General features: G+C 44.8%; 1 protein-coding gene across 2 annotated transcripts; it reads right to left on the reverse strand.

Moving 5' to 3' along the window:
• Window positions 1-1,030: 1,030 nt before the first annotated feature.
• Window positions 1,031-21,480, reverse strand: mbd5 (methyl-CpG binding domain protein 5). Of its 2 annotated transcripts, none has more exons than XM_086126110.1 (10): window positions 21,340-21,480; window positions 18,382-18,927; window positions 15,717-15,819; window positions 12,758-12,929; window positions 10,214-12,562; window positions 6,384-6,568; window positions 5,202-6,302; window positions 3,641-3,714; window positions 3,465-3,540; window positions 1,031-3,377 (listed from the first exon to the last, which is right to left on the reverse strand). In XM_086126110.1, the coding sequence occupies exons 2-10, from the start codon at window positions 18,489-18,491 to the stop codon at window positions 3,315-3,317; spliced, it is 4,233 nt and encodes a 1,410-aa protein (XP_085982236.1). In that variant the 5' UTR covers window positions 18,492-18,927; window positions 21,340-21,480; the 3' UTR covers window positions 1,031-3,314. The 2 variants fall into 2 exon arrangements, with proteins under 2 accessions (XP_085982236.1, XP_085982159.1); XM_086126033.1 differs by having other exon boundaries at window positions 5,202-6,305.
• Between the last annotated feature and the right edge of the window lie 786 nt (window positions 21,481-22,266).

Here is a 22,266-nt window from a genome sequence, read left to right on the forward strand (position 1 = left end):
TTAAGCGTTTTACAGACTAATCCTTGAACATTGTTCAAGTTTGAAAAAAAAAAAAGATTGCCTCACAATTCCTAATCACTTTTGTTTCTTGCTATTTTTACAGCATAAAGTTTAACATACGTTCAAGTCACTCTTGTCCATCCATCCGCTTTCTCCAAACAAGGGTCGCGGGGCGTGCCGGAGCCTATCCCAGCCGTCTTCGGGCAGTAGGCGGGGGACACCCTGAACCGGTTGCCAGCCAATCGCAGGGCACACACAGACGTACGACCATCCGCGCTCACATTCACACCTCGGGACAATTTCAAGTGTTCAATCAGCCTGATATGCATTTTTTGGAATGTGGGAGGAAACCGGAGTACCCAGGCACGAGGAGAACATGCAAACTCCATACGCGCTAACCACTGGCCACCCCTAGTCACTCTTGAATATATATTTTTTAATCCATACATTTTTTATTGTCTTTAATTCCAGTTTGAACGCTGTGCGGGCTCTCAAGCAACCACATTTTTTGGTTAACTACATTACAGTACCACATTCTTACGATGTTTTATAGTATCGTGTATATAGTCGTCTTTCTCCAGCCAGCAGAGGAAGCCTGCATCCACTTCTTAAATTCAAACCTAACAGAGTATATTTCTCCAAAGTAATCTAAGATCGTATCTCCACTTCAAATATTTATATTCTGAATTATTTCTGCTGAAATACACTGCGCTTCATGTACAGTATTTCTAAACTCACCTTGGCAACATGTCTTCAAAGACAGCAGCGGTCATTCCAACATTCGAACACAAGAGGGTGTAGTCGAAAAACAGATGCTACCTGGTACTGAACAGCGTACATGTTCCGTTTGCAAAACTTCGTCTCTTTTCTGCAGCACTTGGGAGGAAGTTGAAGAAAAGCAACCCAATTCCACACAGAGACGTTCCCCCGGAGGCTTACTTTCAAGCCTTGCAATTCAATACTGGAAGGATTACTCGAGACCCTCCAAGTGCAGTCCAGAAAGGGAAAAAAATAAAGCAGGTTCTTCAAGTAAGAGTGACCTTTTTAATATCTTAAGACATCTGTGCAACATTGTTCCAAATGTTACATCACTGCATGATTTGTAATGCGTCCCAATATTTACAAAAATGCTGCGTACATCAAACCGTTAAAAAAGTCCAAACAATATCAAAATAATGGACTCTTGACAAACTATACTGAATATCTAGGCCACATAAATGCAGAACCCCCCCCGGAGCAATCAAGTGCACATCATACTTCACACAAACCTTGTCTGTAAAGTATATATTAGTGAGGCAATATATACTCACAGGTTGAAAAATAAAATACTGAGTTAAGAGGTTGGAAAAGGATGACTCAAAGTAAAAGGAAGGACAAATAGTGATCGACACGCACCTGCACACTCGGGAACTTTGAACTAGAGCACATGAAAGGCTCCTGCATGTCAACACACACGGGAGACAGAATGAACTTTACCCAAAGAGTTTTGTGTTCACCAAAACAGACGGATGATTTCCTCCACCTCGATCGCGCCGTGTTAAGGTGGACACTTTGCAGACTTCCGGGTGTTGACTTCAGGTTTAGATTTAGCCACGCGCCTTCCACATTGCACACGATGTCTCATGCGGTACAGTTCTCATTCAGTCGGACCTCGAGGCTCCTCTGCACTTTTTGTTCGAGATGTGTTTTGGATGTGGAAGTCCTAGTGTGGAAGCATACAAGTACACGACCTTGAACAGTAATGGTCAAGTAACGCTGGTCTTTTCAGAGCTCTGACACCGAGGCAGTACCAGCAAAACGGCATTCTCGAATGCATCGAAAAGGACACCATCGATGACTTTTGGGGAGCGTCTTAAGGAGCAAAGACGGTGGCATTGCTGGAGGCGAACTTTTGATTTCCTCTCATTGGTTTATTGCACTTATTTCATTCTGCGGTGATTATAGCTTATCGGCCATAATGTGACCGAACGAGCCACGACGTCTACTTGAAGCTCGAAGTGGTGTAAAACGACATTTATTATCAACATAGACAGCATCCTCCTTCTCTCTCACATAAGCATTTTCATAAATAAAAACATAATGGAACAAAAACAAGCAGCCTTGGTGACAAAGTGTCTTCTGTTAAGCTCACTTCTTAAATAAAACATGGGACCTCATGAATGAATACGTGATCTAGTCTTCTGTTAAAACAAAACATACATATACACATATAAGGCTTGAGTTTTTAACTCTTGGTAGTGTTATTGCCATCTAGGGTATTTGTAAATCTTAAAATAAATATGAAGAACTGTACAGGAATAATTTACAACCAGCCAACTGAAGAAAACTCAATACAAGGCCCCAAAATGTGAGAATCTCTCACCCCTCGAGTGTTAATTTTGATCATCGTTAACGTCGGGGAAAACCAATGACAAGTGTTTGGACAACACGGAACAATTCACGCAAAATTTTTTTTAAAAAAGTATAAAAGCAATTTGTAGTGGAGAAAATCATTATGACTGCAAACATCAAAGCAAATTCCCCAATTTTCAAGTCATGAAACTTCGCAAGTGCAAGAAAGGTCACAATGAGGATCCATTATGATCATGATGATTCTGCTTTGAGAAGTAGATTTTGCAACATTCGCGCTTGCGAAAGGCTGAACACTTTCTGCTGGTAAAGTTCATTCTGTAGTTTTTTTTTTCATGAACACTTTCTGGTATGAAGTAACAGAACTTTGTCCACGGCCGATGTACAAAAACAAACTCAGAGCAGCGGTCGTAGTGCTTGTCATATAAAAGCCGTTTGTGTAATTGTCGCGCGCGTGCGTTCCGGTGCAAACGCACGTCTGAATAGAAACCAAGACATTGGTACACTTCTGCTTTGTTTTTGTACAACAAAAAATAAAATGTGCATTAGGTACGCTCGTACATTACATCTTACAATATTTACATACATTTCTTAATAATATGACATTTCAGGATTGCCTATTTACATCATGAAAATGTATCAGAAATATTTGGACTGTCTATTTGTCTTAAATATGTAAGGTAATGCTCATAGCTTTTGTTTTTTTGTCTTTTTAATGTCTTATACTAGAAAAAATAGTTACTTCAGTAAGCTGTAGACAAATTGCAACCTTTTTGACGGGTTCGTTCCGTTTCTTTCTTTTTTACAACAGTAAAAATGGCGATCGGACGTTCCAGCACCTCAAAAGTCAGCAAGTCAAGTCTATTGATGACGTCGCGGCACAGCGAGGCAGCACGCGGCGTCAATGTGTAGCACCTGGGACAGCTCAGACGGCAGCGAGGAGGAGGATGATGACACATTCATTGCTATCTGGAGATCTTCCTCCGCTTGGGCTTGGGCATCTTCACTTGACGATCTCTTGACGGGATCTGGCAGCGGTGAGCGCAAGAATGAATGTGACGAGCAACACCGGACCTCCCCAAAAACAACAATCACGGCTTGACCGCTGGACTCACCGTGCCTGACATTTTGTCCAGCTCGCTCATGGCCTCGTGGATAGCAGCTTCCAAATGATTATTCAGTTTCCCCGGCCTGGTGAACAAACATTGATGAACGACGTCATTGACGTTCTGCTTAGACTTGTTCGATGGATGTTGTGTGGTTGCGAGAGGCGACAACAACGCTGCCTTACTTCAAGCCTCTTTTGGCAGCCCGGTCAAGCGCCTCCAAGTCGTGCGTTAACGTTTTCAGCTTCTCGGGCTCAACCTGGGTGTACACAAGAGGAAACGTCATCGTTTGTCCTACAGTTGTTCCTATCGATGAATTCCCGGAACCAACCAAATCAGCTTCAAAAGTAATACGAGACATTCAGAATAACAGACACCTCCTAAAAATGATTCACAGCCACAATTGACAGGATCTGAATTGCACGAGTGACCTTTTGCACAGCCTCTATTTACTGGGAATGCGGCCGTGTTCAGAATTTACAAGTTACATTCAAAATCATTTTGATCTGTAAGCCAGCACACCTTCCGCTATTTAAAGAGCCTTGAATTCGGCCCAAATCAAGTTCAGACGTTCTAGTAGGTGGGGGGTACAAAATCATTTCTGAAACATTAAATATACTATGGAACAGTGAAGACAGTCATAAAGAGGAGAAAATATATCACAAAGGAACGGAGATCCCTCTTACATGGAGTCATAACAAAAGGGGGAAAAAATGGAAAGCAAACCGCTGCTAAGAGGCCAACAGCAGGAATTTATGGCATGTACTTGGCCTGGCTGTTTAGTGCATGTGACAATTACCTCCCATCGCCTTCATATCTCTCGGCTATGGGGTCGGGTAGCAAGAGAAAAAGGAGCCTTCTTTTACGAATAAACTCCATCCAAGCCCAGCTAATATTATGGAAGAAAAAAACAGAAGAAAACTTGAAATCTCCCTAATGCAAGTGGGGATATGCGGCATGGTCCACAATGAATCTTTATGGCAATAATTCCTACGCTATGAATGTTTGGGCTGCTTTTCTTCAGCTGGAAGTGGGACTTTAGTCGGAGGTCATTATGAACAGTTCAGACTTCTACTATGGCGCTGAAGATGAATTTCTTTGTTCAGCCATGACGATGACCATCCTAAAATTCAGATTTTCTTTTTTTGTCACCGTGATGGGGCTGCTGCACAAAAAGACCAAACGATTGAATGAAAGATGAAGGTACTGCAACAAACAATTTGTCTGAGGACATTTATAATTATGCAACCGGGTTATTTCCAGTTTTACTGTCCAACTGATAATCACAATATGGTTTACATTAAATGTGGAAAGGGTTTTGAAATTATTTTCTTTTCATCTAGGTCTACTTTTTTTTTTTTTTTACATCACAAAAACCTGGCCTTTCAGCAGTGGTGTGTATACTTTTCATATCCACTGTATATATAAAGAAGATGAAGTCTGTGGAACAGCTCATTTGCCAGCTTGACAGTCAAAAACCTTTCTTTCTTCATAATACTGTACACCAAACCTGAGGCCACTGTTTCACTTTTGCGTGGCTCTTTTTGTACGTGTTGACTAGCTGAAGAGCTTTTGTTTCAACGTAAGCACATTGGCTCGTGTTGCCACCTCGTGTCCGGTCTGCGAGTTCTTACTTTGTTGAACATTGAAATAAGTCAAGCAAAAAGCACTGAATTGCTAGACCCGTATTTGTTTGAATGCGAAAGGAGCAAGAGTCACTTTGCTGCCACTGGGCAGGTGTCTCACCTGGGCCTGATCTCGCAGTTGCATGGCGGCACTGTGCAACTGTTCATCCCCGGCCAGCTTGGCCGGCCAAGAGGGGAAGCCCTTCAGCTGGCCCCACACCAGCTCTCCCATGTTGAAGGTCCTGGAACGGTAGTGAAGCAGCTCTGAGGAAGGAGAGTCCGGCTGCCGCAGGTCTTCCTCGCTGCTCAGACTCTTGGTATCCGAGGGGCTGGGCGCCATCCCGTTGAAGTGGCCGTTGTAGTGGCTGTAGTCTTTGGCGCTGGCTAGAGGTCCTTCGAGGCTCGTAGACGAGCTGGGAGACTGGTCATCAGCTGTTAGTTCCTGCCGAGGGGGTCCGAGCGCTTCTCCATAACCCCGGCTGTTGAAGAGCGGGGTAGTGCCATTAATGTGAGCGCAACGTTCCACGGCCTGCTCGAGACGCTCCTTGTAGTTCGAGGGTGTCCGGCTGCAGTTGTTGAAGCGGTAGCTATCGTCAAGAAAGGTCTTGCCGTGAGCCAAGGCCACACTGTGGTCACCGGAGCCATTGGTGGAGCAGGGTGGGGTGGGCCGCTCCATGCAGGGGCTACTCCTAACCTGGGTGGAGCACTCCAGGAACTCCTCCCCACCCCAGACACCGCTATTGCCATGTGCATCGAAGCCGCCGCCGTGATGAATTTCCCCGTCCCGCTGTCCTCTCGGAGTCCCACGGCCAGGTGAGCGGAAGTAGTCGTTGGCCTCTGGAGTGCTCTTTCCTGCATCCGCGTTCTTTTGACTTTCCGTTGGCCTCACCTGCCGGGTTCTGGCTTGCTGTGGTAAAACCTCCCCTTCCCCGTGCACAACCGCACTGACCACCTGGGGGAGGTTGACAGGCTCCCCAATGGAGGCAGTGAAGGCACTCATGGCGCTGACGGCAGGCACGGGGCTTGCCTGTGTGGTCCCACTTACTGTTGTGGTGATGGTTACTTGCATCCCCTTACTGGCGGCGCCCACCACGGCCCTGTAGATGGCATCCACAGATTCCGAGGCTCTGCCAGGGGCCCTGTCAGAACCGGGGGTTCCAGCTCGTAAGCCATCACCCGGGTGTGGCTGCCCCTCGCTAAACTGGGGGTGTGGCATCATCCCCTGCTATAAATCACAGAACAGAATTGATCATGGAATCTTCTGGAGCTGGCGCAGACCTCAAATGCAATCCATTCATCCCACCTGGTAATTCTGGTAGAGGAAAACCATGGAGTCGACGTTAGCATTGCTGCCGTCGGCGTAAGGTGGGTTGTCAGAGAAGTGCTGCTGAACCTGGTAGGTGGGAAGGGAGGCCCCGCCCCGCTGCATGACCTCCTGCTTGTAAAGTCGTCCTCTGCCAGTGTTGATGTGAGGCTGCAGGCCGCTTCCTGCAGAGTAACATCAGACATGGAGAGGAAAGGCCACACCGGTGGTTTCAGATTAGATGCGCCCGACACAACATGCAGACAAAGCAATGGCAGTCGCACGAAAAGATCAAATCATAAACGTTACGAACTACATTGGTTAATCAGCGCTAAATTGCACATCCCCAATTTTTGTGACACTTCACTAGACTTTGCTGGATTGAGTAAAGATGAATTTACATCCCTGACTATGGATATATCAACAGATAAAAGTGGTATCACTCAACTTTCTAGTTGTGTTGATGGCATCTAGTACAAGGCCAAATACACAGTTTTGTGTTTTTATTCGTGTTTAACACAACATCCCAACTTTTGGGTTTGTTGTTTATAAAGACACCAGACTGGCCAAGGAGTGTGTCAACATGCTCGTTACCGATGGAGTTCCCTGGATAAAAGGATGTCTGCTTATGCAGCGAAAATCCAATCTGTCCACAAACTCATTCAAAGGTGTTGTATGTGCACAATTAAGTGGTGAATTGAAAAATGCCACGGACTATCATGGTTACAAATAACTATCAGCTCAACAGCAAGGCTTCAAAATGTCTTCCCCAAACTACTTGCTGCTGCGTCAGCTGAGCATCTTCCCTTGCGCATAACGACATGGGGTGGGGAAGAGTCTCTGAAATACTTGTGATGGAAAGCACAAAAAGCATGGATGCATTTTTAGCGACAACAACACCAAAATTCCAGTTGCACAGTTGTGTATGAGATGTTTTCAGCAAAAGCTAATTGTTTTTTCAACTGAAATCAGACTTCCAAGTGATCACAAAGTCTCACAAGCAATGTTCAATTTTCTAGATAACTTGAGCCACATCTGTGCACAGATTTAATGTAGGGGTGTGCAGTGTGCACCCTAAACTTTCCCTACAGTTGGAGTGTAGCAGACTCACTGAAAGGTTCCTGTGTTTAATTTTTACATTTACAGTAAATACACCGGCACGGTAGTTGACCGGTTCGTACGTGGGCTTCATAGTGCAGAGGTGCGGGGTTCGATTCCGGCTTTGGCCTTCCCGTGTGGAGTTTGCATGTTCTCCCCATGCCTGTGTGGGTTTTCTCCGGGTACTCCGGTTTCCTCCCACATCCCAAAAACACGCACGGCAGGTTGATGGAACACAAATTTGTCCGCAGGTGTGGGCGTCAGTGCGGACTGTTTGTCTGTGTGAGCTCGGCGATTGGCTGGCAACCAGTTCAGGGTGTACCTGGGATAGGCTCCGGCGCGCCCGCGTCTCTTTTGAGGATAAGCGAATTAGAAAATGACCCATCCATTTTCGAATTCGGACTATAAATGGACCGTGTGTGCTTCATCAAATTTTGTCTTAGTTAGAAAACAACACATTGATGGTTATAAATGTAAGCATTTTTTAAACTAAACGCTGGTTAGGTGACTAAAGTGATTTTTGTTTTAAATAAAATGCTGAATTTGAGCTGATGCTTGCTGCACACTAAATATGAGACAGGGCTATATACCCAGTCTACAGGACGTAGACTAGTGGCAAACGCCCCGTGAGAAAATCTGGTTGAAGAACAGAAAAGCCCTGTTTTAAGATGAAAGTTGCCCATATAAACTTTGTGATATCTAACATTAACTGCACTAAATCACATCTTTTGGGGGCAAAGACACACATCTTTCTGCACTGTGTGTCTGTGTTTGCATACTAATAGAGTAAACTAATCCTATTTGAATTATTTCACAACAAGTCAGTGGTGGCAAAGTGTCCATTCCAGTATCGCATATGTGCAGTACAACTCGTAAGCTAGGGGGGATGCATCAAGCATTTATATATTAAGCCAACGGAGCAGCAGTGTTATGCAGACAAAGCCAGAGCAGACAAGCCCGTGTGCGCGTGCGTGTGCGTGTGGTGGCGAGAGCAGCTGGTGTGATACTGTGTAGCTGAAGGGCAGCTGTGTGTGTTAATTTTTCCTCCCTCTTCTTTTCTTCCTTGCCGATGCAAAGAGCAACGACACAACTGACCCCCTTCCCCCTTCCTCCACTACTGCTATGAAATAGTGACGGCTGTTGCCGGGGGATGTTACCATGGGAACCGAGTGATGATTGGTGGTGCTGTCCGCTGCCAGAAAGCTTGTCGGGGGAGTTTGCTGGGTGGATTGTTGGGAGTAGGGAGGGGAGTGAGGGGAGGGGGGTCGGGGGGGGGGGGGGCAGCCAGTGTGATTTTAGCCTGCTGGGGGATGTGGGCTGGTCAGCTAGATGGCAGGGTGTCTGTGGCTGGGGGTTTACAATGTTAATTGTAAACCCCCCAGTTCTTTGGGTATTTGTTTATGACTTAGACACAGATGGCTACAGAAGCTAATGCAAAAAGACATTTTCAAAGAGCTTTCAGTGCTCTTAAACAGCGGCATCAAAAGTCACCAGAACTGGCTGCAGCAGATATACTGTTATATATGCCATTTGGTGAAAGCACTTAATTAACCAGAGTCCCCATATATATATATATATAACACACACACACACACACACACACACACACACACACACACACACACACACACACACACACACACACACACACACACACACACACACACACACACATATATACATACATACATACAATTGGGGGGGGGGGGTCAACTCCTATTTTTTTTTTAATCTTGTTTGGGGAGTTTGTTATCATGCAGGAAAATAACTGTGTTGTTTGTTAAATTTTGTTGGTTAATGAATTAAACAGCTTTAACTTTCAATATATAAAGTGTGCTAGATGTAATAATGTTTAAAGCATCAATTCATCAGTGTATTAATATGATACAGATGTTGACTTTCTGCAATGCACCTCTCATACGCCTTTAACACGCCACTCCAAATGTAACAAACTACACTATATCCTGAACCCAAAAGGGCCACATGAATTTCAATTACTATACTAAAAATTTGAGAAAAGGCGTCCGGTAGTAAAGCTCAGATTATACCACCTCCAACATAAATCATATAAGGACAAGCAGAAGATGCACAATGAGTACATTCACTTGTCTAGTTCTGCAGTGGGCCGAAAAAAAATCATAACTGTCAAAACAAATGTACACGTTTAATACAGAGAAGCACATGCACAAGTTGTCAGAGTTGTGCACACTTCATCATTCAATCACACATATCCCATTTCATTGCTCCCATTTCAGGGTCTATCGTTGCTATAGCGACCAGCTAGGAGAAGCTCTATGGGGCGGCCAATCTGGGCCATTTTTCATAAAGTATGATGCATCTGATATTTCCATCTTTTTACATCATTGACTGCTGGTCAACAACAAGCGAACAAATAATAACCAAGAGATAAACACTGACTGACTGAGAATTAGCCCCCACTGATGTAGGACCTACTCATTAACTCAAAATTACTGGCAGAGGCTGAATGACACAGCAAAATCTTTTGGTTTGAATTGGCTCACAAACTGACAAAACACATTCACGCCACTGGCAAATTACCATGCAAAGGAGAGAGGGGACTTGTGAAACAATGAGGAACGTTAAATCTGAAATCGTACGTTTTTACTGTTCTTGGTGCCGGAAAGGCACTTAAATTGTTACTTAACCAAGCCAAGACCCAAATACAGCTGTTTTGTGATGAGATACTAAAGCTTCTAATTGCCGCTTCTCACCTGTGTCAGACTTGTTCTTCATACAACTTCCATCTCCACCTGGCATGACCACCATGTTCGTCTGCCCTACACTATGATGGAGGTTGTGCTGCGAGGGGTGAGGCCCAGAATGAGATAGTGGTGGGGGATTAGTATGTGGATGTCCGAGGGGCATGCCATCGGGGCCAACAAGTCCACTAGTGGGACCCCGAGGAGCGCAGTTATTCAAGGTAGAAGACTTCATTTGGGCCATCATGTCAGGGAACTGGCCTGGCCGCGAGCCCAAGTGACCTCCTGCAGTGTCCATGTTTGGACAACGCTGCATGCCATCGACTTGGACCCTCAGTCTCTGTTGGCTCATGAGGTTCTGCTGGGGGTCGCCAGGAACCTTAGATGTGGAGTCATTGTAGTGGAGCTGAGTACCTCCTTGAGGAGAAGGTCCTGGGCTGAGACGGGTTGGGGCTAGGTGGTGGCTGTTGCCGCTGATGTTGTGGGAGCTCTGGCTGCTCATTGACTGGAGGAGTTGGGCCATGGAGGTGTTTGGTGGCAGGTTTCCAAGACGGCTGACCTTTCGCATCTGCTCTGCACTGGGAGCTGCCATTTGCGGTCCTCCCATGCTCGGTTTGTTCAACACGTTATAGACCATGTTGTTGGTGTTGCTGTTGTTGCCGTCGTGGTTGACAGATGTGCTACCTGATGATTGCTTTCGTTTGCGTACGGGGTCCCTCTGCTGAGCCATCAGTTTGTCTCGCAGAGCTGCTCGGCCGCTTTGACCCTCGGGGCAGTTGAGCAGCATGGTGAAGTTTGGCGGGAGCATAGAGTTTAAAGTGCTTTGTCTTTCCATGCTGGGGTGACCGCTCATTGATCCAGGGTGGCCGCCGCCCCCTCCGTTTGCTAGACCAGCAGCAGCAGCAGCCGCACCAGTAGTGCTGTGTTTGTTTTGATGTGCTAGCTGTGCTTTGGCTGCTGCCGACAGGAGACTGCTGGCTGGGAAGGAGGCAGCATTCTGTTGGTTGAGAATCTGATTTAGAGGCATCCTCAGCAGTCCTGTCTGGCCCCTCTGGGAAGCGCTGGGTGTGGGCAAAGAGGAAGAAGAGGAGGAGGAGGAGGTGGGCGAGTATGTGGCGTGGTTGTGCTGAAGTGTGCCAACTGACGAAAGCAGCTGAGGATCTCTGAACTGGTGGATTGAGTCAGTTTTGTTGGTGGAGGGGCTGGAGGACATTGCCGGCCTGGGAGAGCCCATGGCCGACCTGGGGGACCGAGGGGGGACCTTCAAGTTGCCACATGGAGCCTGATGCCCTGATGGCATTGCAAAGTTCCCATGGTCAGAAGAGGTTGAAGAAGAGCGTGAGCGATGGGGTGAAGCTTCCACTCGTCCAAGGGCGGAACCTGTCATGTGAGCTGGGGAGGTGACCGGGGATGGCGACATGGAGGAAGCTGGACCACTCTGTTGAGTCCTTGGAACTTGGCCACTGTGGCCCACGGGCCCAGGCTTTACCGTGGGCAAAGGTAAGTTACTTGGCAAGGGGACGATGGCAGGAGGGGGTATGTTTACATTCATCATTGATACCTGAGTGTGGATGTTAGGCTGGAAGTTTGGGGTGTTGGCTGGGGGCTGACTCATAGGCTTGCTCGGGATAGGGTCCAGGATACCCAGGGGGTCTTTTTCAGATATCAGCTGTCTTTTTTGAAGGACACATGAGGGTGGCACAGAAGGAGGAGGTGGTGGTGCGGGGTGCACAGGAGGCTGCGCTTTATGATGGAAGGCTCCGCCGGGTATTTCCATACCATAGGGGAAGTTTACACGTGGAATATTGTTCATGACGGGGCTTTTGGCAGTGGCTATGGGTGAGAGTGGTGTGCTCGTCCTTCTCGTCATGGCACAGGCTGCTTGGCTTGCAGGAGAGCCGTGGAGTATCATGCTAGGTGGAGACAGAGGCATTCTGGAGTTGCCATGGATGGAAGCCGAGCTGGGACTGCCAGCACATGTAAATGCACAAGGATTGGTTCTTTGAAAGCCCTCTGGGTTAGCCAGAGTGTCTGTACAAGGTGACTGTGAGCCATCTCCACAATGTTTCGTGCTCGAGATGGGTGGGCTCAACATTCCTCCATAGCCAACCCGGTAAGGGGATTTGGGGCCAGGATCACTGCTGGGCAACCTCTGTGGCCTGGAATACCCAACGCAGAGCTCTGGCTGCTGGCCTCCACCGATCTCCTGAGGTGGAAACATCTGCTGCTGGTGGCCAGCTGCCATCGCCATCTTGTAAGGATTCTTGCAGTCTGAGCTGGCAGCAGTGGGCAGAACATCTTGGGCTATCGTCCTTATTGCTCGATGATTTGCGGAATGCGACACAACCACAGACGATGTACCTTGAAGCCAAGAAAGAAAGAAGGAAAAAAAAGCACATTCAATTGGATTTGATGCTGACTTCATGACACAAAATAGACAAAGTGACTGATATCAGATGTTTAGACTTTTTGTCAATTACTGAGAGAACCTCCAAGAAGCTGGTTGTGTCTCTTCTCTCATAACAAACATGTTATACTTCCAAGTTCTCGGTGTACCTCCAACAGGACTTGTTAGAGTGAGGGGAGGATGACTCTCCATACTCTTGTGCAGCGTAGTCACAGCCAGCAGCTTCCTCTTGTGAATGCAAAGTTTGGTGACATCCTCGTCTGATTTCACATCCTCTGCTGTCCTCTGCTTGACCATTGCTCCCGGGTCAAAGTTGAACACCTGAGAAATAAGAATGGTGACTCGGGGGATCAATTCAATCAATTAATATATTTTACAATGACAGATATTTCACAACAAAAAAACAAATTATTGGCAGAAACCAGAAAGGCTTCCATGACAGGTGTGGTGCAAAAGGGATGATTTTAGCAAAGATGCAAAATGGATCACTGTGATACCTGCTGCTCGATTATGAAAAAATCATCAATCACAATTATTTTGGTAGCAATTGAAATACAGTCACACCTTGGTTTTCGAACGTCTCTGCTCTCGACCAAATCGGTTTTCGACCAAAAATATCGAGTTTTTTTTTATGCCTCGGATTACGACCGAAATTCGGTTCTCGACCAAACTGAGCACCACTCGAATGCACCTTGAATGCACCACTCGACTTCTCTCGACTTCCTTACACGAGGAAGTGACGCTTCCTCGGATTGACGAAGAAGTGACGCCTCTGTTGTGAGCATACGTGTTCAATAAAGATTTTTTTTTAAAAAGAAAGAGCGTCCATTGTGAGCAGATGTGTTCAAAAATTTAAAAAAAGAGTGTCCATTGTGAGCAAATGTGTTCAAAAATTAAAAAAAAAAAAAAAAAGAGCATCCATTGTGCGTCCATTGTGAGCAGACGTGCTCAATAAAGATTTTTAAAAAAGCAGACGTGTTTGTTGAGATCGACGCAAATTGGACTGTTATTTCTGCATGGCACCAAAGAAAGCAAGTGGAAGTAGTAAAGCTGCTGAGAAAAGGAGAAAATGGTGCACAAAACTATTGAATTTAAGAAAGATTTGACAGTAAAATATGAATCAGGTGTGCGTGTGTCTCTGTTGGCTCAGGAGTTCGGCATGCCGAAATCAGCAGCATGTCAATCAGTCAGTGATGTGGCTGAAGGATCTCATGTGTTTAGTGAACAAAGGCCACAAATATTAGAGGAAGTGGAGAAACGTTTGCTTATTTTCATAAATGAGAAACAGCTAGCAGGGTACAGTCTTAGCCAAGAAACGATTTGTGGCAAAACAAGACAATTGTATGGAGAAAGAGAGAAAGAAAGAGAGAGAGAAAGAAAGAAAGAAAGAAAGAAAGAAAGAAAGAAAGACAGAGACAGACAGACAGAGACAGACAGACAGATAGACAGATAGATAGGATCCTAGCATTGCTCCTGAAGAGTTTGATTTTAAAGCAAGCAGAGGATGGTTCGAAAAGTTGAGGAAAAGAAGTGATTTGTCATGGGGAGTGGCTGATTTGTCAGCCAGTTCCGACAAGGAAGCTGCCGAAAAGTTGAGTTTGAAAATCTCATCAAGGCCGAGGGATGTCTTCCCCAGAAAACTTTTAATATGGACGAGACTGGACTTGTGTGGATAAAGCGGTTCAGAAAATGGATGGAGGGATGTTACCTCGTACCGTAGTGTAGGGTTGCAGACAGAGATCCATAGTTACAGCCACTACTTTAGGGTTTAAATTCAAGGTGTAAAAGAATGCAATCTACAATTGTCATGATGAGAGAGAGAGACAGAGAGAGAGACAGAGACAGAGAGATGTTCAATTTTTATGTTACAATGTCAATGTTTATGTTAAAATTGGTAAAAATAAAACATACAAAATGTTTGTAGTTTGTTGTTACCTGCTCTCTTATTTACACGTGTATACAGTTTATGGTGTAAAATGCTTTAAAAAAGTTATTTTCTAGACTTGAAACGGATTAAATTTTTTTACATTGATTCTAATGGGAAACATGGTTTCGGTTTTCGAACAATTCGGTTTTCGAACAGCCTTCTGGAACGGATTATGGTTGAAACCCGAGGTTTGACTGTAATTGTCATTATCGTTTTGTTTTTGTTTTTTTGACAATGACAATTTTGTAGTCATTGAGTGTAATAATCGTAATTGTAATTGAATTTACTGTGTATATTAGACTCTTCACCTTTCTCACTTGAGTACCAGAAATTTATCAGCACACACACTTTGGTGGTTATGACATGCAGTCACACCAGGAAAGTACTGTTTTTCCACTTAATTCGTCCGTACCAAAGGAGGACATATTTTTTTGGTCTGGTGCGTTTCATATTCACTATGTATTTATATTTCGCAAGTGAACTATATTCCGTAAACACTTCCATATGTGTCACAATCTGTGCTCCGATTGGATGGAAATGACAAGGGTGGCATGTAAAGCACAAACCCTGAAATGAAGGAAAACATGCCATTCCTACACGCTGTATTTTTGCTATACGTATTTGGGCAGTTATTTGAGCTGTAAAATAATTTTGAGGGTCAAGAGCAGCTCATTCAATGCAGTTTTAGCAGCGCTGTTTCAAAATTGTGGAACAGCGTCAGTGAATGCGTACAGTAACCCGCATGAGCGTGTGCTCCGTTTGCTCTGACCCAACAACATACTCGCAGCGGCGTGGCGAAACAAGAGACCGAGGATCAGGCATGATCAACATTCATGACGGGCAAGCATTCCCAGGATGCTGGACTACGGTGGCTTGTTGAGTCCAAAAAGTCGTTTGTACCCTTTATTTGGGTCAAACCAAACAACCACATGGAGTCCGCTTGGCAGCGCGTCGAAACCACCTCAAAAAGTGGGTGTCGGTCCAGCTGTTTGAATTTGTTTGTGTGGATTCACAACAGCATAAAAGGTCCAGGCCAGCGTGGAAAAAGAACCCTGGTCTGTTTAAATTGGACAGGACAGTGCAAGTGTGAATGCACTCTTAGCTTTCAGATGCTGGATGCACCGGAGCTATTTGCATGTTTCTAACAATGTCAAATGAGAGGTTGCAGTGAACTACCGTACCTTGTGGAGGATGAGTGGGCATTCCAGACCACATTTGCAGGTTCCATCTGTTAGAAGGTAGTTCTTCACCTGATCTAAACTGGAGAGCACCGAGCCACTGGGACTGCGCACAGAAAAAAAAAACAAAAAATATAAGTCATATTCACAACACACCATTGAAGATGCTGGTTCAGAAAGTTTAAGAAAATCATTCAAATTGTTTGCAATCAAAGTTTCCTACAAGACTACAAGAAAAAAAAAAGCATAAAAATGACCACTCGCATTAACACCCTATCTTGTGTTACATGAGCATATTTGGATATGAAATTTTGAATAGAGCAATCAGACAGTTTAACTCAAACAAGTTGGGCAGTGGGTTTTTTTCCTAAACCTTTCATCCGCAATGTAAAAACCCATGACCGAATACATGCATGCGCATAGTGAGAGTTTTAGGCCATAGTCAAAGACGCAGACAGGATTCTTTCAAACGCTAAAAATAAACCTGACACCGGCCAACTGTTTAGCTCAATGTGATGAGCATACAGTGTGTGTTCAAGAAGACAGAAGGCCTGCGACACAACTCTACACCATCAGTGCCAGCTGAGTGAATTATGACTCGAACTTCAAGTTCCAAATAGTCAACTGCCCCAAAGAAAACATGGATGCAGAATACAGGATTTAACAAGGAAAATGAATAACCTTACTGAAAGGGAATAAGGCCTTTCTTTATTTGCACAAAAGCCTTCTAGTATTTTTTTGGGGTGGGGGGTTAACCCGCCCCATAATTAATGACACTAATAATATATTTTAGAATACACACCGAGCGGCCACCGAATTGGTACAAGATCGCTGCTCTGTCTAATATTTTGCTTATCTAAATTAGTTCTCTTTTCTAGCCCATGTTTTTTTTTTTGTGAGGAGTAAAGTGAAAAAGAAAAGAAGAATAGAAAAGCCTAGGAGCTAATGATTAATTGAAGTACAGTGTCTACTAGAGTGGAGGCCATTCATTGTGGAAAACTTATACACTGCGGTATCTCTGTAAAAGCGATTTAGAGGGCTTCCCACCTGTGGATCGAAAGCATCTAGTTACATGTCTTTAAAAGGAACCCAGACGAGCTTGTCTCCTGGACAACATTAGTATAGAATTGGAGCTACTGTACATACAACTTGACCTCAATGCCTTGTTTTGTCACTCACTGTTGACAATATTGAAAGAAAACATAGATGTGGTCTGGTCTGTCAGTAGAAATGAATACATTCCATTACATTTTTAAAAAATAACACAAGGAGGGAAAAAAAAGGAAAACATTGTCAGCTGGAATTAAATTAAATACACAGCTTGCCTTCTGGCTCTGCTTTTGACGCTCCATCTAGACATTAGGTCTGCGTTGCACCCAGTAACTATTTAGGGGATTTTATTTGAGAAGACAAACCACAGTGATGACGGTGGATCGAAATCTAACTGCCATATTTGTAACGTTTAACATTTGCCAAATCTTCACGGTTTAGACCGTTTCCCCATGTCGTTCACACATACTTCCAGGTGACAAAAGACGGATGGAGCTCTTTCGGATCCCACCGATAGTGAAAACAAAAACAACACTTATATACCATTTGGCAGGCAGCGTGATTGAGTAACCAGGATAAATGGATTGAATGATGGCCTTCTCCACCAACAAAGTTTGAATCCGTGTCGTCAGTTGAAAAAAAAGATGTTATGTGTTGTAAATTGTTTGACGGAAGACGGAACTGTATTTAGATTTGAACAGGTATGTGTTTATTTAAAAACATGGTAGATATTCAGACATAGTTAAGATGATTATTGAAGGACAGGATAAAATTGTCTTTTGTTGCTCGGACTAATGGTCCAAAGGTGTTCTTTTGACATTGAAATGATTGGCGAGCTGTAGAGCCGACATTAGCTAGCAGTCTATCCGTTATGTTTTGCTGAATTACTCGAAAGCTGCGTCCTCCAAAGGCCCAATTTGGCAGTCACATGACATAACTTCCAGTGTGCCTCGACCGCACGCCGTTGTTCAAATTCACGTGGCCTTCGTCTCAAGCCTTCAAATGTGGCCTTCGTTTCCATGGAGATGGGCCATGAGCGACGGCTGCTTTCAAACACACTTTTGTAGCTTACGTTGCTCCGCTCTTCTTCTTGGCGGACTCGTTTTTGAACGCCAATAGCATGGCAGTACGTGCAGTGAAGTCCCTCCCCCCGCCTGACGCTGGCTGCTGATTGGTCATTCATGAAGATTCACAAGTGAGTGACAGACGCTGCATTTCCGTTTCTATTCCCAGCGGATACACGCATGGCTGAGCTCGAATTAACTGAAGGGCTGTCCAAATTCACCACCCGTTTGTGCGAAGGGCCCTTCGGAGGGTGCAGCCTACAAACAGCATCCCTGATTACAAATATTATGAAATGGTCTCCATTGTGAAAGCTTAGCAAGGCCAGGACGAGGTCATATCCAACAAATGAGTGGCTAGAACTAAAGTACTATTTACTATTGGATGCCATTGTAATAGGACAGTTCGAGTTGAAGTTCGAGACTTTTAAAAAAAAATCCCGATTTGTATACTCATATTCCTTCAAATATATAAAGGATTAAAAACTGTCATTGGAATACCACATTCATAGTGTTGATCATAGAAGGCAACTTCCTCTTGAATACGCTGCTCCTACCTGACATATAGGATGCCGCCATGCTCCCTCTTGCGCTGCCAGCCAATGGGGACTTGGACAGCGAAGGCCTGCCTCTCATCACCCGCCTCAAACTCCTTTCCGCCATTCATTGCTCAACTGGATTTGCGCTCACACCTCAGAGGTACTTCTGTCAGACATCCACCACAGTCTCTGCAACGCACACCATCTTTGTCTTCCGATAGTCAGCAGGGTGGCTACAGTAGAGGACTCTTGAAGGTGGCCTGGGCTGGGAGGGGGGGGGGGGGGGTCGATGGTCAGGTAGGTTGACCCTACCCTTTTAGCTGCTTCATGGTTGCAGTGTTGATTGCCACAGAGACCTCCATCATTACTGCTTCTTGTTGTTCAGAGCCATCCCACTGAGAAAGATGATCAGGAATGGGTGCGCTCTACACGGCCCCCCCACACACACGCGCACCTTCACCTTAAGTTTTGGGTACCATCTGTCCTTTGTGTCAGATGAACAAGCAGGGCGAGTTCAACATGTTGCTTCCAAGAGGCAGTTGGGTAGTGGTACTTCCACGGTTCCTGTATGGGCCGAACAAGTGTACACCAATTAGACAACGTGTAAAATGTAACATGTTAAATCGATTGATTTCAAATGGGGGGGGGGGGGGTCAAACGATGTGCACAAAATGTTGTCAGCCTGCTATGCCAAGCTGCTTGTTTGAGTCTGTGAGTGACAAAGCATCCCTGCAACCGCTGGTGCTGCTGACTCATAACTGGAGCAGCTGGCTGACAGCAGAACCAGCAATACAACTATAGAAGAGGAGAAGGGGGTTGCGTCTTGTGCTTGTAAGAAATGCAGCACTAAGCGTGGCAGCAGTTGATCAGAGGAAGCACCACTACATTCAAAATCTCAATTAGAACTTTTAATGAAGAAAACGCAATCAAAATGGTTTTGTTGTAAATCATGTCAGAGAAAATACGCTCATTCAACAACTCTTTGAATTGTACTCTTAAAGATTGGAATATTATGGCCCATAATAGCTGGCCCAAGGGGTATCACCAGGGAGTCAAATACAAATGAGCAAGGAATGGTCGTCGCCTCAAGGAACCGTTTATTTAATTGTGCTGTAAAGTTCAGGTGTCACACTGGTTTCTTTTAACATGACATTTAATCGTTATAAAATGGCCTATGTATATTCAACATCATCACAAAAAACACCCTGAATGGAGGAAGGACCTAAGGAAAGGTATCGTTAACATAAGTCTATGCGAGTTAAACTTGAATGTACCTTCCTAGCATAACGTTCAATGAACTACTGTCAAACTTGTGACTAGTTTATTATGATGTTGACCAGAATGGCCACGGCTACAATGTGACAATGTTACAAGATGCACGGAATTTGTTGAAAATTGGTGCTATGAAGTGAGGAAGATCAACATTTAAAAAAACATGATAAAAGTTAGCCGTTGGGCAGTTTTTGCAGATAATACTGTGTAGTCGAACAAGGAAGGAGGTCCACCCTTGGCTAATGGATAAAACATGAAGTAGCACTGATGCCTCATATGCAGCAATATACAGTTACATGTCCTAATTTTAGTTTGAACACAGCAAAATCTTAAAATCTCATGAAATTATAAGTACTGTTCCAAGTCAGCTGGTTAAGACCATAAATGCACAGCCGTGAACCTTCTGTATCATGATGTCATTTAGTCATAATAATGCAAAATTTTAACAAACAGTTTCTTGTCCTTTTCAGCAAATTATCGCTAACTCGGCTGACAAAATTATCTACAAACTCACATTACTTTGTGCAGTGCAAGCAGCTGAGATAAACAGCATTTAAACATAATAGTCACAGTCAGTGAGCATGGTTGGCTATGGCGGTTTGAAAGTAATGATTTGAACTAAATACAAATGATTGGTTATCTTTAAAAATAAGGAAAACAATTTGTGATTCATTATTGAGTGAACTGTCTTATCCTGTATTGTGTATTCATTATTGCTTTTGATTTTCTATGTATTTAGTTATTTGATGGTATTTTCTGCACAATGCCCGATTACTAAAATATTAAATATTTGCAGCCCTACCTAAAGATGCAATTCTCTACAGACACTTTTCGTCACGGGCCATTAGAAACTTAACCACTTTTTCCTATGTGGGGCCTCTGTGGACCAGGTTAAGCAAGCGCCGTCATTTATGGACGTTGAGTAGTTTAATGTTGTCAGTGAGTTGCTCATTATACTGACAAGTAGTCTCAGCAAGCCAAGTGATGAGGCGAGCATCGCAGTACAAAGCTCACTTTAGGTACGACAAAGGGAGGCTCGGGCTATCTAACGTTTGGCATGAAACACGAGAAGTGTAGCTGTAGTGATCAACTGTCCGACGGCAGGTGAACGACGCCAAAATGTATTTCGTTGACCAACAATTCTGACCAAAAGGTTTTCACTTAGCCATTTAGCATTAGCCAGCCAGGTGTTGCCTAGAACATCATCTGCAAAGTTTGTGATTCTCGGAATTGCCTCGGAGTACAATGATCAGTTCAGTACACCACCTGCACCGGAGGAAGAAGTGACGGTGTCAACAAAACACGAGCAGGCTCGTCTCCGATGCGGTGGTCACTCTTCGGCTAGCTGGGGGTTAGCATGCCAAGCGTCAGCTGTCTAGCTACGGTTAGCCAGCAACAACTCGCTGAAACCCAAACGCACCGTGGCCAAATTGGACAAGGTCCACCAGGCTTACGTTCAGCGAGCCGTCGGGGGTGGAGCTGGGAGACGCGTGTGTCATATTCTGAGGTGAAAATGTCGAAGTGAAGCGTAGACTGAGCCGCGACGGCTTTCGAGCCGAGGGACCAACGCAAGGCCACGGCTAGGCCCGACGAGCTGCCATTAGCTAGCCGTGCAAAGCCTTTGCGTCTGCAGACACACAAGAGACGCTTTCAGCTACAACGTTCTTGCCCTCGTCAAATCGACACGTTACACTCCGTTCTTACCCGAGTACGACGGTGCATGCACATTGGCCAAAGAAGAGCGAATAGTCCAAGCGAGGGCTCGTTCTGATCTTAAGGGGGGAGTAAAGGAAACCTACCCATTAGTTCTGTTCTATCTGCCTTTGCTGGTTCTCCTACACTGGGATCTTGGAAATGATGGAGAGCGTCTCTGCGCATGCGTGCTGGCGACAGAACAGAAGCGATGCTCCCCCAAAAGACCCAACACGCTATCAGTTATCTGACGACCATGAATACCCGTCCTAAAAATAAATAAATACATATTTAAAAAATTATCTAACAGTAATTATAGTGCTGGGGATAAATGTTTAATAATAATAATAATGTTCATAAATACATAAACAAATATTTAAAACTACTGTATCTAATAGTAATTATCATACTAGGACACATATTTAATAACAACGAACTAATATAATGTTCATAAATATAGACAATAATATTACAGTAGTAGCGGCCCCGTGGTCCAGTGGTTAGCGCGTTGACCTCACAGTGTAGAGGTTGTGGGCTCGTTCCCAGCTCCGGCCTTCCCGTGTGGAGTTTGCATATTCTCCCCAGGCCTGCGTGGGTTTTCTCCGGGTACTCCAGTTTCCTCCCGCATTCCAAAAACATACATGGCAGGCTGATTGAACACTCTAAATTGTCCCTAGGTGTGAGTGTGAGCGTGAATGGTTGTTCATCTGCATGTGCCCCGCGATTGGCTGGCAACCGGTTCAGGGTGTCCCCCCGTCTACTGCCCGAAGACAGCTAGGATAGGCTCCAGCACCCTCCGCGACCCTTGTGAGGATAAAGCGGTTCAGAAAACGGATGCATGAATGGATGGATATTACAGTACAGGTAGTCCAGAAGGGAAGAGGAACTGACCTCAAAGCAAATGGTATTGTCCAACTTGATGACTGTCGAAAATCATCG

The sequence above is a fragment of the Hippocampus guttulatus genome, chromosome 1 (assembly GCF_054856545.1).
Source record: "Hippocampus guttulatus isolate MCC_2025c chromosome 1, RoL_Hgut_1.0, whole genome shotgun sequence".
Lineage (NCBI taxonomy): Eukaryota > Metazoa > Chordata > Actinopteri > Syngnathiformes > Syngnathidae > Hippocampus > Hippocampus guttulatus.

What these genes read in the sequence shown, in the direction of transcription:
- mbd5 (XM_086126033.1), bottom strand. Translation starts at nt 18,491, where the DNA reads ATGAATGGCGGAAAGGAGTTTGAGGCGGGTGATGAGAGGCAGGCCTTC. An exon ending in GCCCACTCATCCTCCACAAG is followed by an intron (nt 12,930 to 15,716) that starts GTACGGTAGTTC and finishes CTTATTTCTCAG; the next exon opens with GTGTTCAACTTTGACCCGGG. An exon ending in AACTGCGAGATCAGGCCCAG is followed by an intron (nt 3,715 to 5,201) that starts GTGAGACACCTG and finishes GTGTACACCCAG; the next exon opens with GTTGAGCCCGAGAAGCTGAA.